Source organism: Lactuca virosa, chromosome 2 (assembly GCF_052849685.1).
Source record: "Lactuca virosa cultivar CGN04683 chromosome 2, Lactuca_virosa_CGN04683_v6, whole genome shotgun sequence".
Taxonomy (NCBI): Eukaryota; Viridiplantae; Streptophyta; class Magnoliopsida; order Asterales; family Asteraceae; genus Lactuca; species Lactuca virosa.
In genome coordinates this window covers 162092368-162111217 of record NC_136427.1, presented here as the reverse complement: position 1 = coordinate 162111217, position 18850 = coordinate 162092368, and the positions used below count along the sequence as shown (strand labels likewise).

The window sequence follows — 18850 nt, the reverse complement described above, 5'->3', positions numbered from 1 at the left end:
TGTTAGAGATGTTGACTGGAAAAAGACCTATTGATCTAATATTTAAAGAAGGACTGAGCCTACATTCTTATGCAAGGAAAGCATTGGCAAATGGTTTTGTGCTTCAGATTGTGGATCCCATGCTTCTAAACGATGATGTCAACGAAATGTTTTTAAGTTCATTAGCAAAAATCGGAGTGCAATGTTCTTCTGAGTCTCCACATGATCGAATGGATATTGGGATTGTTATTCAAGAGTTGCTTTCTGTGATGGGTATGGCTATTAATAACGTGTATGTAGATAGGTAATTTTTACCAAAGGGCTTGTAGCCCAGCGGTATCAGGTGGTGTTCTCCCTCTTTGAGGTTGAGGGTTCAAGTCCCGTCGTGGACGTAGGTGGAATAGGTGTTGTTAGCTTAGGAGTAGATTAGATTTTGCCGGTTAGAAAAAAAAAAAAAAAAATAGGCAATTTTTTCTCTTCAAATTTCGTAGCAATATTGTTAATAGGAGGATAACAGCTCTTATTATCATTGAAACTACAAAGACATGCTTGAAAATTGAGTGAATTCTTCTTTTGAAATTGTGAGAAAACAAGGGGGAACGTAGAGTTTCTCTTGGATTTCTACTTGCGATTTAAGGTAAGATTTTCGTAAAAAAGCTTCAAGTTTATTATTAAGTTTGTATTTAATTTGATTTATAAAACATAATTATGGATAAACTTGGTAAAATAGATTGTATTATATTAATTATTAAACCTCGTTATATATATATATATATATATATATATATATATATATATATATATATATATATATATATATATATATATAGTTGAGATCGGTTAACAACTTATAGTATCCCGAGAACCCGAGAACTAAAAGTGGAGCGTTGGATCAAAAGTAATTCATTAAGGACATGATCGTCATCTTACCAATCTCATTTAATGTTTAATTTTTTTGTGCTATTTAACATATTAATATAAATGTCTAAAAATTTACATCATAAATCAAATTTTCATATTTTTTTTAAAAAATAGTATTTTTCGTTTTTTTTTTTTAAAATGCAGATTTTTTAATTTTTTATAGAAAACATGAAATTTAAAAAAAAATTGAAAAAATATTTTTTTAAACTAACTGCAATATTTTTTTTAAAAAAAAATGCATTTTTTTTCAAAAAAAAAAACTGCAATTTTTTTAAAGAAAATTGCATTTTTTTCAAAAATAACTGCAATTTTTTTAAAAAAAACTGCATTTTTAAATAAAAAAACTGCAATTTTTTCAAAAAAACTGTATGTTTTTTTAAAGAAAGTTACATTTTTTACAAAAAAAACTGTATTTAACAAAAAAACTGCAATTTTTTTTTAAAAAAACTGCATTTTTTTATAAAAAAAAAAGTAAATTTTTAGGTGGATATGTGCATATTTTTTCAAATGCACATATGTACATTTCTTATACTATAATATTCGTAAGTAAATCACAACAAATCTCATTTTTATTAATTAATCTATAAACATAATAGTACAAGTATTTTATTCGATACAAAATAAAATATAAAAAATAAAAAAATGCTACAAGTTTCAAAACGTTTTCATGTCTTCGTGTTAATATTTCCATATTTTCTTCAATTTATCATTTTCCACCTCTTCAATATTCACCACAATTTCTTCCAAATCTACAACAAAATTAAAAAGAAATTGATTGATGCAAAAACATTCACAAAAATACATATGTGATTTACATGTGAATCACATGTAATTCATATCTTATTTACATGTGTATCACATGTAATTCATATGTGAATTACATGTGAATCACATGTAATTCATATGTGATTTACATATGAATCATATGTAATTCATATGTGATTTACATGTGAATCACATGAGAATCACATGTAATTCATATGTAAATTACAATTCATATGTGAATTACATGTGAATCACATGTAATTCATATGTGAATTACATGTGATTTACATGTGAATCGCGTGCAATTCATATGTGATTTACATGTGAATCACATCTAATGCATATGTGAATTACATGTGATATACGTGTGAATCATATGTAATTCATATGTGATTTACAGGTGAATCACATGTAATTCACATATGAATTACATGTGATTTACATGTGAATCAAATGTGATTCATATGTGAATTACATGTGATTTACATGTGAATCACATGTAATTCATATGTGATTTACATGTGAATCACATGTAATTACAACGTTAAACTTTTTATAAATTTAGCTAAGTAAAAAAGAAGCAACCATAGTTGTCCAGATTATAAGTGTTGAACTCATTATACAATGTTCTCTTCCAATCTCTCTCATATGGCTTAACATGAAGACAATCTTGTTATTGTGTGGACAAGATGAGGACAAATTTATAAAAAGTTAGGGACTTAATGGGAATTGGGAAAGACTCATTCGCCTCAAGTTTCATATTAAGTTATTCTTTATACATTAAGTCAAACCAACCTGTAAGAACTCGACGATTACGGATTCCAGTTCAAACAGATATCCATTCATCATTTGTGTCAACAATGTTAGAAAGATCATCATTAGAAACTTCAAGAATAGGTACAGCAATACCACATCCAAGTAACTTGCAACCCTTTCCAACTACCCTGAAAAGAAAAGGAGAACATGGCGATTAGAGGCGAATTTCAGTTGCACAATCTAATATTGAATATGCATAAGCTTTTGATTGGGCATCAATAAACAAATAAACAAAACATGCATTGTTTTCTTCTAAAATGCACTTCAGTCTTAGGCATCAATAAACACATAGTAAGAAAAAAAACTGACCAAATTTACCAATCACCTCATCTGTGATAGAGCACCCACAAGCTGTGCAATTAGGTCTAGAAGGAGCCCCCTCAAATTAGCCAACAAAGGATATTCAACCTGACTTACAACCCTGTAATGAGAAAATTTATCAAATAAACACAACACCACATGACATAATTCCAATTACGCCACTTGAAATCAATGAGCACATCAACTAGATATCTTCAAGTTTCTGAAGATAACTTGCCCTTACCTGTCAGCATTGATCAACCAATCAAATACAAAACGTTCAAGCCCACTCCATAGTTTTTCTGTAATTACAATAAGCATATCCTGTTTTAGAACAAAATGACCTCACTTACAAGGATTAAGGATAGACTAATGGTGGAACAGCCAAACCTTTTTCTGAAATTCAACACTGATTCTTTTATCATCTGCATTAGCTAACTGAGCAACAAAGATGAAATCTACAAGTTCGTTCACAGGAGCATCTTCACCTATTAAGAATCACGAGAAGAAAAACAAATTGGTAAAATATATTTTGTATGATTTAAAATAAATACAAATTACAATACCAAGTTTGTTTATTGCAAACTCGACTTCCTCAATAGTGAAGTTCATCATTAGTAAGGAAGCCTTTTTGTCATCAATGTCATTGCAGCCTTCATCAAGATCCTGCATAGTAAGTATTTTTAGCAGATTGATAATAAACTCTGATGAAGATAAAATTCTAAAACTAACAAATATAATGGACTTGTAGGTCATGTAAACAATAGTAATAATAATCGTAAAAACTATAAATACTATCTACAAGTGAAGGCCCCAATCTATACATCTGAATCCATGAAAATAAGGATGATGATCTTACTGTGATCCCAATTATTTGCATTAACAAAGTCAATTTCACTAAAAATATAACAAATTCTCCATAAATCTCTAAAGAAATGTTCCTACATACACCCCAAGCTGAACTATTTTAGATGAAACTGAAAAAAAAATACAAATGAAGGATTATAAGAGAGAATGCTAACCAAATTTCTTGACTGGCAAAGATGAAGCATAAAATGTCTAGCAAAATTGCAGAAAATAATAGAGATGTATAAGTTCTCCCGAGACACTCTCTTTCAACTAATCAACATCTATTTCATCAGTTAACATTGTATCAATGTCATAAGCGTTGACCTTCATTTGCAGATGAAAAATTCAAAATGAAATATCATAAAATCATTATTCATATCATGTTTTGCAACCCTTAAACATAGCAAAAGCAAACACATAAGCATCCTTGATTTATAGTTTTTACAAGGTTTGTAAACAGTTTGATAATCAGATTACTAATGGATCAGATACTTGAAAATGAAGAAAAAATTACGATCTTATTGAAAAATTGGAAACATTACCTTAGAATTTAGAATATCACTGAGAACAGAACAAAGAGTTGCAACAGATGCTTTGTATCAGAGTCGAGCTTCATTGAGAGCTCCATTGATTTTATCGAAGATAATATCGGAAATATCGATTCTATCGTATCTTCCAAATGTTTTTTTCCCTTCCATCGCCAACTCGTGTGTCGATTTCTAACTTGTGATGGTCGTGTTGCTAGTCTCGTCTATTGATTTCGAATCTTAACACGAAATTGAAATTGTGGATCAGAAAACAATTGCAAACCCTAATTTTTGCAATTGACTGAAACAGGAAGAGGTGAGGCGACGATAAGAGGAGAGAGATTTCCCATCGTCGTGTTCTCTTTCAATCTCTCATCGATGTTATCCTGATCGAAGGAATCAACGTTGCAAAGACGTAAAGACGTGTGTATGTGTGTGTGTGTGTTTGTGTGTGTGAGGGAGAAAGAGAAGTGGGGGAGAGACGATGAAGAAGGCAATTAATCGATATGGTGACGATTACCGGAGGCGGCCATGGCTTTCAGATGGTGGCATTGGATTTCATCAAACCATCAGCGATGAAGTTGACGTGATGAAGGTGTAGGGAGAGGGACGGGATGAAGAGAGAGAGAGAGAGAGAGAGAGAGAGAGAGAGAGAGAGAGAGAGAGAGATGTAGGGAGAGAGTCGACGTGATTAATCTGATAATGGGGTATCAATTACAGTTTCCTTAAATTCCCTTGATTTATTTTAGTAAGATGCCCCCGTCCCTTTTTATTTTCAGGTATTTACAAAAATGCCACAAAGCATCCTAACCCTTTATTATTTTAATCTAACGGCATTGTTTAGTTCTCGGATTCTCGGGAAACTTTGAGTTCTCAAATGATCCTTGCTCTCTCTCTCTCTATATATATATGTATATATATATATATATATATATATATATATATATATATATATATAATAAAGGTAGTTAGACACTAATCCCTATCTATTATTACTGTCTAACATTCACCGCAAACTAAGACCTAGTAAGCAGTGGCGGACCCAGAGAAAAAATATAGGGGTAGCACAATAGAATATACAAGCAGGTAAAAGAAACAAACAAAGAACAAACATAACAATGTACTTATGAAGCAAATCAACAATCATCATAAAAGGCAACGAACTTTGCATGACGTGCCAATGAAGAGCAACCAACCCAAACACGACAATAGGAGCAAAACCACCATAGAAGAGTTGTGTTACAAGAGAGCAAACAGCTAAGGAAACAAAGAGGCACCAGGGGCAAAAATGTCCAAACCAGCAAAAAAGAGGAGAAACCACCATAAGATAATAACAACAGGAATCAATAGGGGCAAAATTGTCCATTTCATAAATTTAAGTTCAGTGAAGTTGCTAAAATTCACCTAAATTGTTACAGAATGACATGGTTAAACATTAAATAGGTTTATGTAGATGTTGTTTGATCAAAACTAACAAAATAAGTTTTGTGAACTAGATAAGCAATCAAGTTGCAGAAGTTTGTGCAACTACTCTAATTTATTTCTGATCCATATTAGGCTTTCACTTGAACAGTACTAGTTTTGTGTAATATGAAAGCATGGTGTATCTCATGTTTTGGAACAAAAATAAATTAGAGAAAGAACAATAAAGTTATACAAATTTCATCATATATCCTTAGCTTAATTCTAATTTCACATATGCATCGATCTACACTTGAATCATACGAAAAAATAGATCACTAAACAGTTCAAAATAAGCAATATCTAGGAAACATTTAAGAAAAGAAATATTTGAGGATTCCAGTTGATGCAGGTGTTATGTTTACATTCATCGGTTACAACATTGTTGATGGTTTTCATTAAAGAGTTTTATCAAACACTTGGTGTTCATAAAAAACAGAGACCACAGATTAAACGATCACATCCATATGAAAAATCCTTAAAACACAGTATAATCTATAAAGCTATTTAACTATTTCTACTAGAAGAAAAACAAAAATCATCATTGAATATGGTCACAATCAGAAAGCAAGGAAATCAACTACCGTGGATCTGCAATTGAAAAGATGAGCAAGAAGAAGTCGGAAGTTTGAGCTGTAAAATAGAGAAATCCGTGTGTGCCTTCACTACGTCTGCTCCTCTTTCTCATCTTCATTGTCCTTGGTCTTCAAGAATATGGGCTAAGGGGTAGCACAATATATTATCTAGGAATAGCGCCTCTTCTTCAACAAATTTTTTTACACTTCTAGGACAAACTTGAGGGGTAGCACGGGCTACCCCTGGCCACTAGTTGGTTCCGCCCCTGCTAGTAAGGACCTGCAGCTTGGACCGTAAACCTTCAAATTTGTGTGAAGGCCGAGGCTTAGTGAATACATCAACGATCTGATCATTAGTGGAAATAAACTGAAGTGAGAGCTTCTTTACAGAAAACATTTCTCTGACAAAGTGAAAATCAACCTCAACATGCTTAGTGTGAGCATGTAATATAAGATTGACAAATAAAAAGGTGGCTCCAAGGTTGTCATGCTATAAGACCAGTGCTGAAGTCATTGGAATACATAACTCTCGTAATAAGGCTTCAAGCCAAGTGACCTCGGTAACAGTCGGCTAAGGTTTTTTACTCCGCCTCAGTGGATGAACGAGAAACAGTCTTTTGTTCTCTTGCTGACTAGGAAACTAGATTTGAACCAAGATATACAACAAATCCCCTAGTGGATCAAAGGTCAAATGGACAACAAACACAGTCGGCATCAAAATAGGCAGTAAGCCTAGGAGACTGTGCATCACTGTAGGCATGAATAGTAGTGTCACTTGAAGGAGTCGGACGAAGGCTGAAATCGTTGGTGCCTTTAAGATAACGAAGGATCCGTTTAACATCATACTAGTGATATTCAGTCGGAGAATTCATGAACTGACATACTTTGTTGACTATGTTGGATTAAGGTGTATAAGCAAATAACTAATTGGTATATTCTTGAATTAAAAGCAAAGTCCTTTTTGGGTTGCCCTCAAAACTAGTATTTTGATAGAATGACTTTTGGAGGAAGAGGCTAATTTGTTAAATTATTATATGATTAATAAATTAATTAGAAACTGAAATAAATGATTTATTAATATATTATATGATTAATATATTAATTAGAAATAGTAATAATTAATTTGGAATTAATCAGAAATTAATTGGAAGTAATTTCGGGATTAAGTGGATTAATTAAAAGCAAGGTTCTAAATAACGTAAGGCGTGACTTAACGGTAATGTCAAGCCTCAAGCTTTTCCGAGCCTTGGTGAGTCACGTCGTTTGTAAGACGTGATTTAAGACGCCTATTTTGTATATAATTGATGTTTTTATATGTATTTTCTACAATTATTCATTTTTATATACATATATGACTTAAGGCGGCATTTTGGTAAAGCTTGACGACAGGTATAAGCCTTGGAGCCATGACGAGCGTTTTAGAACCTTGATTAAAAGTACAATGACTGAAGCTGTAATTGTTCAATAGTTGAACAAGAAGGTATTCCATAACCTTCCAACCCCTTCAACGAAATTAAGGAGGGTTTTTAGGGTTTTTCGAATATTCCTTATGGATAATTAGGAAACTAGATAATTTCGGATTTGAAATAATATTATTTTATTTCAAATTAGGGTTTCTAGGGTTTTCCTATCAACTATAAATAGAGTCCTTTGGCATCATATTTTCACACACAATATACACTCTCTGAAAAGCCGAAATTCTCCTCTAGCCTCATCTCTCCTCAAGTCTTCTTGCTACTAGGTTTTTGGATACAAGCCATTAGAGGCTTCCATTCCTTTGGTGCTAGCTTTCCAAGTTCTTGAAGAAAGAATTTGCTTTGATTATGTTCTACAATAATCAAAAGGTATGTAACCCTAGATCTATGTGAATTTCGATTTCTATAGCCTTCCCTTAGGGTTTCTTGATGTTCATAGATTATTGCTATTTATAGAGAAAACATAGATCCTTTCTAGGTTGCATGCAAACTTAAGGGCCTAACTGTTTTTTCACCACATAAAAGTTTTTATAATCTAGAAAACCGATCAGTGGTATCAGAGCCATAGTTTTCTGTTGATTGTGCATAAAATGAATAGACCAAATAATTAGGGTTTATCAAAAATAAACCCTAGCCCGTGAGATTTTCGACTTTGCTAGGGTTTCTTGAACCCTAGCCTCCCTAATCCTATTTTCGAAAAATAAGGGGTTCCTTTAGGGTTTATCTTGTTTCTTTAATTATTATTTTAAATGCCTTAGAAGTTGAATAATTAAAACCTGATAAACTTAACCCTAATTTTCGAAATTTAGAGGGTTAAGGATTATGATTAAATTTGAATTGTTTTATTAATTGTTTAATTGAAGATAATTATTTAATCTATAAGGATTAGGATTAAATTTGAATTATTGAAGATAATTATTTAATCCCTAAGAATTAAGATTAAATTTGAATTATTTGATTAATTGTTTAATTAAAAATAATTATTTATTCCATAAGGATAAGGATTAAATTTGAATTATTTTATTAATTGTTTAATTGAAGATAATTATTTAATCCCTAACGATTTAAATTTGAATTATTTTATTACATGTTTAATTTAAATAATTATTTAAATCATTAATGATTTAATTAAAGGATAATTGGTAAATCATTAATTGTTTAAAATTAATTAATTATTAAAAGTTTAATTCGAAAATTAATTTTAAACCCTAGTATTTTGAAAAGTTTTAAAATACACCTTATACTATATTTGATTAAAAGTTTAATATAGGTATAAGACAAGTCAGTCAAATCGCTAGTACGCTTATTCACGAACCCATACTATAAGGAGTATAAGGAAATGTCTTGTACGTCATTGGGTGTCCACTTTCACCCACCGCTCCCTTGTATAGTGGAGGGTCGTTAGCCGAACGGATTTGATAGGACATAACCTCTTAAGTATAATGCTATTATAGTTCTAGAATATCTTATATAAATCTCAACTCTAGTTACTTTAGGAAAAATGTGAAATTGTATGCTAATCCATGAAAACGCACATCATTCTTTATATGTCGTTAGTGGAGCGTGTGTGGCTAAACAACACACTAATTTGAGACTATAAAGTTGAGGTGATGGACAAATCAAAATAATTATCATTATTGATGGAGCGTATGTGGTTAATCGACACATCAATTCGAGATGATAAATGACATCGAGGTTGTCAAGCTGGTTTGCATCGTTATTCACATCTAATTGTGATCCTCGACATCCCAATCACAATTGGTAAGAGCATAATCGAGATTAAACATTCCATTGATAAGATTCAATGAATCTCAAAAGATCTAGGAGTTTCATGTGATTGAAATTGGTAAAATGTTCTACCTACCTAAAATAGATTCGAATTTGATTACGGCATCCCTCTTCAAAGTTCGAATCGAAAATATGGATCCTAGCCTTAATTTAATTATGGGTTAATAACTAAGGATTAAAATCAACGAACTTGAATTCTCCCTTCTCCCAATTTTAGATGTCAAATATAGATAATAATGGTCTTCATCGTTCTAATGAAAATGGTTTTCCTCAATCGTTTGGAGATGATCTTCCACTTTCAAGCCAATGTGAAAATGTCTTCCCTTCCTTAGGAAATGGTGGAAGTAGATATCGTCCCTCTTCAACTCTTCCACCTCCTCCTCATGTGACTCTCCTAACATTACGGGTTGAAAGATATGAAACAACTCAAGCCCTTTTGGCATGTAAACATGAAGATGAAAATTTTGTGTGTGCACATGTTCTAAAAATGAAGTCGTACATTGACAAATTGGATAGCATGGGTGTCGTACTTCCAAGGAAGCAAGCTACTGATTTGGTTCTTCTTTCTCTTCATAAGTCATATGGTCATTTCGTTAAGAACTTTCATATGAGGAATCTCGACGTCACCCTAATTGATCTAACCCAAATATTGATGGTTTCCGAGGCAGAAATGTTTAAGAACAAATCTAAAACCGAGATGCTTATAGTTTCTGATTCCAAGGTTTCCATGGACATTGGCATTGGTGACATTGGTGACATTGGTGATCTAGAAAATATTTCTCTTCCCAATGGAAAGGGGTCGTCTAAGGTCAAACCATTTGATCGTATGGTTAAGAGAAAGGCTTGTTCTGGGAGCGTTCCTTGTGTTAAACCCAAAGAGTCCATTTGTTTCTACTACCAATTGAAGGGACATTGGTTGTGAAGCTGCCCAAAGTACCTGAAGGATTTAAAAGATAGTAAAGTCAATTCGTATGACTTTACTTTAGGTACATCCATTATCTAATTTCATTACTTTATAAGTTTGTATTTGCAGACTCTTAATACATAATGTGATTATCACATTTTGATGGTATTCCAGGATCTAAAGGGAAGAAGGAAGCTTAAGTGAAGTTAGCTAAATCTGATTGTGGGAAATGGACTTTGTTCACATGGTTTGATGGTCAAAATTAGGAGTTACTACTAAGGAGTTAGGATAACTTAATAGATTTCCATTACTCTTCAGAAATGTCTAGAAATATAGTTTTTCATTTCATGCATTGTAAGGATAAGTTCCAATTTCCCTTTTAGCAATAAAATAAACTTTTGGTTTATGAAGTTGTCTTATTTCCTTGCAATGACATTTATGAAAGTTTTGGTTATGTTTCTAATAAGAGTAATGTTAATAGTGGATATTGATTCTTCTAGAAGGTGCTTATGGCATTGTCATTTTTTGACCAATTGAAAAGGAATCTCATCACCAAGTTTTAATTGGACAGAAACCTGGAGCCATACAATTCGAATTGCATGATGCAAGATAATCCTGTTCATTGGAAAATTATGACTAATTCGTTCTTCACATGTTTATGTTATGCAAGTGAAGGGCTAATGGATCTAGTATATGTTGATATGGACTCTTCAGATCCACCACAAGGGACGGTCAGTTTAATCGTCATGATTTACTGATGCTTCAGTAAATATGTTTTTGTTTATAAGATTAAGTAGAATTCTAATACTTTTGAAAAGTTCAAAGAGTATCAAAACGAATAAAAGAATCTAATAGACAGAAAGACAAAAGATTCTCCAATCTGAAAAGAAATGAGAATGCATTAGTATCATGTTTTATGATCATCTTAGTAATTGTGGAATTGTATCGCAATTAATCCTCCAAGAACATCTTAGTATAATTGTATGACTAAGAAGAGGAATCGAACATTGTTATAAATGGTTCGATCGCAAGATGAGTCATACTTTGTTCACAATCAAGTTTTAGAGCCATGCTCTAGTAACTATGAATCATATCTTGAAACTCATTTCAAAAACTAAGAAGTATAACAACACCTCGTAATATGTGCAGTAATAATGTTTTCTTAATCTAGCACATTTGGAATTGGATTCATGACGTTTTTGTTGATCGAGAAACAAAAGCTAACTGAGACTTATTCTATGAAGTGTTTTCTAGTCAGAAATCTGCACGAACTTTTGAATATTTGTTTTAGCTTGTCAAGGAATTTTTCTTGAGAGAAAAAAACGTATGCCAAGAATTCAATAGGAGTCGTATTTATCTTGAGAGTATCAAGTGTCAACCGAAAATGATCCTTTTAGTTATGATTAGCACGCGACCTGAGTTTGATAACCTGTTGTGTTTATTGACACATTCTAATTTTTGTGCACTTCGAGTTGAGTTGGCAATGCCTATGAGTTCTATGTTTTTCAATTAAAAAGGCTAAGCATGTTGTTCAGTGAAAGTACACTAATCAATATAGGTGAATTGCTAACAACATGGAAGCACTGATGGGCCTCTGAGCTTTCATAAGGCAAGAAATTTAGATTAAGCAAAGTCCAGCCCATGAAGGAGAACTAAATGTGATTTTGGTTTGTCCTAAACCTTGTCTTATGACTGTAGGTTGAAAAGTGAAGTTCTACATGGATGTGAACATATGCACCTTCGAATTTAGGTGACAAAAGGTTTCTCTAATTCATGAAACTGATTATGAGGAAACACTTTTGTTGATAGATTTTAAGGATCTGATAAAGTTCAATACGGATATTTTTTGTATTAATTGCATTCTCAAATTCACAAACGGCATCCCTATTCATATTTTGAATTGTGAGGAATGGCTAGGAATTGTTTAAATTGTAAAGAGATATGTTTATCATGTCTTGAAATGGTTTGAACATATACACTATCCGGATAAAGTGCATAAGCTTAAGAAGCCTAATTAGAGGCTTGAAGAAGCATCGTAAAATAGGAATCTACACTTCCATGAGATAATCAAAGGGTATTGATTTTTAGAACTCCAGTTGATTTCCGAGTATATTTCAAAGCTAGTGGGAGCATAATTGTTATGCTGGTATTACCTGTTGCAAATTGCAAAAGTTCATAAAATGTTTCACTATAATGGACTTAAGAGAGAGGTAACTCATACTTCGTTTCAAGTCTAAAGGTTTATATTCTATAGAACTTAGTCAAAAGCATACTATGTTGAAATATTTCGACATTGGGTATTCTATATATGGAAATATTATAGCAATGAATTGAACAAATATTGGACCCTTGTAATAATGAGTCGAGTCCCATATGATTTGGATATAGGATCGATTACGTATGCTACAATATTCGATTGTTGTATTTTTCAAATTCATTTAGCATTGTGTGAAAAGGATTATAATAACATGTGACTGAAGTTGTCAAACAAATATCAAGAACGTTTTAAGGTTTTACCGAAGAATTGGTTGCTTGTAGATAGTTTGAAGTATGATATTGTTTAAAAAGGACCGTAGTGGCATGTTTTGATTCTTGGTCAAAATTGATGGTCATATGGGAATATGGAAATATTTCCATAATGGGAGATTTTTTTCAAAATCTACATGTGATTTGGAAACTTTAATGCGAATAAGTGTTCAAGGATTGTACCTTGAATTTGAGACTTTATAACCAAGGAATTATTCTGAGTAACAAGTTCTAGCGGAACAGTCTGTAATGTCGAAGGCTCGGTCTCTATGACTTAAGAACGTTGACATCACAGAAATACAATGCATGTAAAGATGAAATTCCACTGCATCTTAGATAGTGATAAGAATTTGGAATTTGGAATCTTGAATTAAGCATCGTTGGAGTAATATCCAATCGATATGTTCACAAAGGAAGGACCATCGAGAGGCATAGTATGGATGTTCATGATATTGCATGACTGATGTTCTAATTCAAGTGGTTAGTTGATTACTCGAAACATTATACAATGAATAAATTCATAATTTTTCTGGTGATTAAATAATATGGATTTATTTATGATCAATAGGTATGATACCATAGTTAATTAATTTATTATTGTGTTTCACTTTGAATGTTTTACTTCCCTAAGTAATTTTGATATTATTCAAAATTTCACAGTTGTTCATACTTTTGGAAGTAAGTAGTGAATTAAGACTGACATGAATTGATTGTAGATTGTCGATTGAGGTTAAGACAATGCAATTAGAATTGCTAAAATATTCACGAGTACTTTGAAAATAGAGATTTTAAGTATTGGATAAACCCATGCTTAGAGATTACTTCATGGATTCAATCACAAGTAATTATAAGACGATAATATCTTCTGTTCTTAAAGCATAGATATATAGTTCATAGTTTACAGATCAGTTGTGTATTGGTTTGCTCAAATGCATCTCGTAAATGGATGTCATAAAGGGTCATTCCATGTGTAATTTCATATGTAAATTGTATGACCATATAGTCAATGTAATTCGATCCTTTTCCTAAATAATGAAAAGCGATATCTATGGGCCCCTCGGTGAATTGAGTTGATCTATGAAAACCAGGCGCTTGGTCCGGACTAAATTGATGTGTTCGATTTTGTAGTATGAAATTCGATCAAAAATTTAGGAAATCGGGAAACAAACTAAATGAACATGAGGTTGATCATTTAATCCATGACTCAATTCATACGATATATTGAAGAACGAAATAATAGCTTATCACTTATCTACACTACAAGAAAAACACGATTTTGCTAGTGAAGGTTAGTATGGAACGTATTTTCGTTGTTAATCTGCAATGGATCGTGCTATGAAATGTCGTTCCATAGCAATGTTGCTACCACATTGTCTACGGATTTTATTTCTGGTAGCGAGAGTGGGAGTTGCTAGGGAAAATGCTACCGACTCCATATCCGTTGGTATTATGCTACCGATAGTGCTATGGAACAAAAATTCGTAGCAATTTTCCAACGACATTTGTTACCAAATCACTTTCTGTTGTACTGGTGCTATGGAATTCGTCATCGTGGTTACTATGCGACGGAGTTTGTGACGGAAACCAATTCCATAGTTGAATTGCTACGGAGGTACCATTCGTAGGTATTTGCTATTGAATTCTGCTATGGAATATGATTTCGTTTGCTTGTTTTGCTATGGAACAAAACGCGTAGCTAATTTGTGACGGCATTTGTTGGGATGTTGTATGCTTAATTAATTTTGTTATACTATGGATGAATTATTATTATGATCATTGGAATTTGTAAGATATGGTTTGAATGAAATGTTTTTGAATTGGTGATATGTGGCATAAACTAATGGCTAAAAAATGTAAAAATAAATTATAAAGTAGATATTGCTGGCAAGAAGACTCGAACTTAAGTTTATGCTAGAAAAGGGCGCGATTAAGCCAGTTGTGCTAATCAAGTTGTGTATAATTTCTTGAAAACATAGTATATAATGAATAATTAACAACGAATTCATTACAAAGTTATTTTTAATTACATTAACCGGACATGTTAAAGTATATAATCTATGTAGATTATTTTCCTTAATAACGAATTCATTACAAACTAATTTTTAATTACATTAAGTATACTTCATCACAAAAACAACATGGGTTTTACAAATACTTCATCCTACTCAAACAACATAGCAAGCAAAAATGACTAAAATGCCCTTTTAACAGAATGATGTAAACACAAAAAACATCCCGGGGCGAAGCCCGAGCTTTCTTCCTAGTTTACATTTATTTATTGATATTAAACCAAATTACAAATTAACTTCATCACAAAAAACATTAAACACAAAAACATCTAGTCATTATCTTCTTCATCCTCTTCTTCTTCATCCTCTTCTTCTTCATTGCTCGATGTACTATACTCATAACTACCCTCGCTGTCAGGAATACCATCATTGTCGTCCTCATGAATTTCACCTTCTTCATCAATATTATTTTCATTATCTGAACCGTTGCTTGACATTTTCTGATCATCATCATGATTGTCTGTATCGGCTGGACTTGGTATAATGATTTCATTTGATTCAACTTCATCTTCTTGGAACGCAACGTCTTTCTGGGGATGATTTTCATCGGTCCAACCACGAGGTTTAACTTTAAATTCAGCCCACCAGTCTGAGTTGTTTGTTTTTGAACTTGGGTAGGGAATGTAACACACTTGAGTGGCTTGCATGGCTAAAACAAATGGCTCGAACTTGTTGTATTTTCTTTTGATGTTTATCTCGACCAAGTTATATTGTTTGTGAACCTTAACTCCTATGTTAGGTGTTGGATCGTAACAATGACATTTAAACAAAACCGTGGTTTTAATTGGGTAACCAGGGTACTCGACTTCTAAAATTTCCTCTACCTTACCATAATAATCACCTCCTTGGCTACTAACACACAATCCGCTATTGGTTGTTGATTTTTTCAGACTATGAGCTTCTGTGTGAAACTTGTAACCATTGACAAAGTATACACTATATAATTTCACTTTTTTGAATGGCATTTTGGATAGGTCAAATATAGACTTGTTGTTTATCGGGATCTTACGTGCCTATATGAATAATGGTAAAACACTTAATTAGAGTTAATTATAACAATAACAAAAAATAATAAATTTTAAAAAATACAAAAATAACACCCACATAGTTTTGAAACCATAATGCAAAGTTCGTCTCAACTTCAGCTGCAAGGACCTGTTCACCCATATCCCCCATAACTTCATTCAAATGTTCTTCAAATATTCCGTATCACCATTTCAATAACATTGTAAAGTAACTATGAATGTAATAAACAAAATCATGCATGTAAATGTTATTCGATCATAGCAATTACACAACAAATGATTATTACAATTAAAAGTGATGCATATGTTACGTACGAAACCTGATGTAATGCTTGATCTTATCTTCGTTAAGGAGTATGTAAGTTTGGGCAGCATGCACTTCCTCATCAGACATCATTATATTCGTGAATCTTCCATAATGACGCCCAGGATATGAAAATATATCTAACATGTCGTTGTTAGCATCCGCTTGCTCATCTCCTCCTCCATCATCATTTCGAGGCAACTTTCTATTACGTGTGGGGACACCAGTCTCGAAATAATGAGAGCAAAATATTGATGCTTCACGTAGCAAGTACACGTTAACAACAGACCCTTCCACTCTACCTTTATTTTTCACATCTTTTTTCAACTGATTTAGATACTTATAGTGAAGATTGTTTAAATTAGCTTACAAAAATAGTAACATACATTACGATGTACCATACAAACCTTTCAAATGGATACATCCACCGATATTGGACAGGACCGGCTATCTTCACTTCGTATGGCAAATGTACTGGTAAATGTTCCATGGAGTTAAAAATACCAGGGACAAAGATGGTCTCTAATTTACATAATATTATTGGGATCTCGGTCTCAATCCTTTCCATGTCTTTTGTTGTGATTGATGTTGCTATTAATGTTGTGAAGAAAATACTCAACTCTGTTAATGCTTCCCACACTTGTTGTGGCAACATCTCACGAAATGCAATTGGCATCAATCTTTGCATAAAAACATGACAATCGTGGCTTTTCATTCCGAACAGTCTACACCCTGTTAAATCAACACACCTCCCCAAATTAGAAACATAACCATTGGGGAAATGCTATTTCTCCACCGATTGGCATATAGATTTCTTTTGATTCTTGTCCAGAGTGTAATATGCTCTTTCATTATCTTCGACTCCTTTTCTCTTCCTACAATAGAGCTTTAGATCTCTTCTGGCTGCTACATTGTCCTTCGTTTTCCCCTTGACATCCATTACAGCGTAAAAAAAAGTTTTCAAATACATTTTTAACAATATGCATAACATCAAAATTATGTCTAATGATTCCAATATGGTAAATCGTAAAATATGCTTTTTCTTTTTCCAACCATGATCGCCACATCTTTTGTTTACATCATCAGCATTTAGTCCAGTCACTTTTACCAAACCTAATTGTCCAATCTCCCTTAAACCTAATTGTTCAATCTCCCTTAAAGTTTGTTCATCATTCTTACTTGTAGTAGGACCTTCTATCACTTGACGATTCTTTCTGAACTTATTTTTATCCTTTCTATATGGTTGATTTACCTGTAGAAATATTCTATGGCAGTCAAACCATGACATCTTATTACCATTCTCTAGTCTGAATGCTTGTGTATGTTTCCCACAGTGTGGACATGCTAGCTTACCTGTTGTAGACCATCCGGACAACAATGCATATGCTGGAAAATCGCTTATTGTCCACATCAAAGCTGCTCTTAGATGGAAATTTTGTTTTAAAGATATATCATATGTTACTACGCCTTCTTCCCATAATTTCTCCAACTATGCAACAATTGGTTGCGAAAATACATCTAATTTATGCTAAGGGTTTGACGGTCCTGGTACAAGTGCGGTCAAAAACATGTTAGGCTCTTTCATGCACATAGAAGGTGGCAAATTATAAGGTGTTATAATAATAGGCCAAGATGAATATTGTTTTCCAAATGCTCCATGTGGTGCAAACCCATCTGTACTTAGGCCTAATCTTACGTTACGTACTTCTGCTGCAAATGAAGGATGACTTTTGTCAAAGTGCTTCCATGCTTCTGAATCGGATGGATGACACATTACTCCAGCATCATGTCCATGATTCTCGGAGTGCCATCGCATGGAAGCGGCTGTGGCTTGTGAAGCATACAGTCTCTTCAACCTTGGAGTCAAAGGAAAGTAATGCATTTTCTTGAAGGATACGCGAGAACATCTGGCCAAATTTTTTGACCGTTTGTACCTATCTGCATTGCAGAATTTGCACCGATAAAGATCTTTGTCTTGCCTCCAATATATCATACATCCAGATCTACAGCAGTCAATCATTTCCACAGGAAAACCTAGTGCTTGTATTAACTTTTTGCTCTCGTATAAACTACCTACCATATTATTCTCCTCCGGTAACACATCATTTATCAACTGGCAGATAGCATCATAACTTTGCTCAGGTATGCGATACTCTGATTTTATATTCAATAGTCTAGCTACAGCAGATAGCTGTGTCACTTTTTTACATCCAGGCCACAATTCTTTATCGGCTGCATCTAGCATATCAAAGAATTTTTTATCTAGTGCATTTGGCTCCTCTTCAGGATCACTATTATTTAAAACAGGAGTCATTGCATCTATGACCATATCTCTATAAGAACATGCACCTTCACTAAAATTTGTGTTTGAATCATCCACCCCTAAAAACGTCATCATCAATTGATTTTTCCCTATGTTGATCCCAACACCAATATTCCTCAACAAAACCAAACTTGTACAAATGAGTCTTAACAGTATCAACTTCTGTATATGGTATTTTACGACATTTTATGCATGGACATTTGATTTTATTTTCGTCCATGAACCTATGTTGACTGGTAGCAA

The 18850-nt window shown here is 32.9% G+C and overlaps 1 protein-coding gene across 1 annotated transcript in view; it reads left to right on the top strand.

Moving 5' to 3' along the window:
• LOC145156588 (putative LRR receptor-like serine/threonine-protein kinase At3g47570) overlaps positions 1-483 on the top strand; it is a 1435-nt gene extending 952 nt beyond the window's left edge. The window contains exon 2 of the mRNA XM_079075889.1: positions 1-483. This exon is cut by the window's left edge and continues 60 nt beyond it. Within this exon, the coding sequence (XP_078932015.1) occupies positions 1-287 (287 nt within the window). The 3' untranslated portion in view covers positions 288-483.
• The last annotated feature ends 18367 nt before the right edge of the window (positions 484-18850 follow it).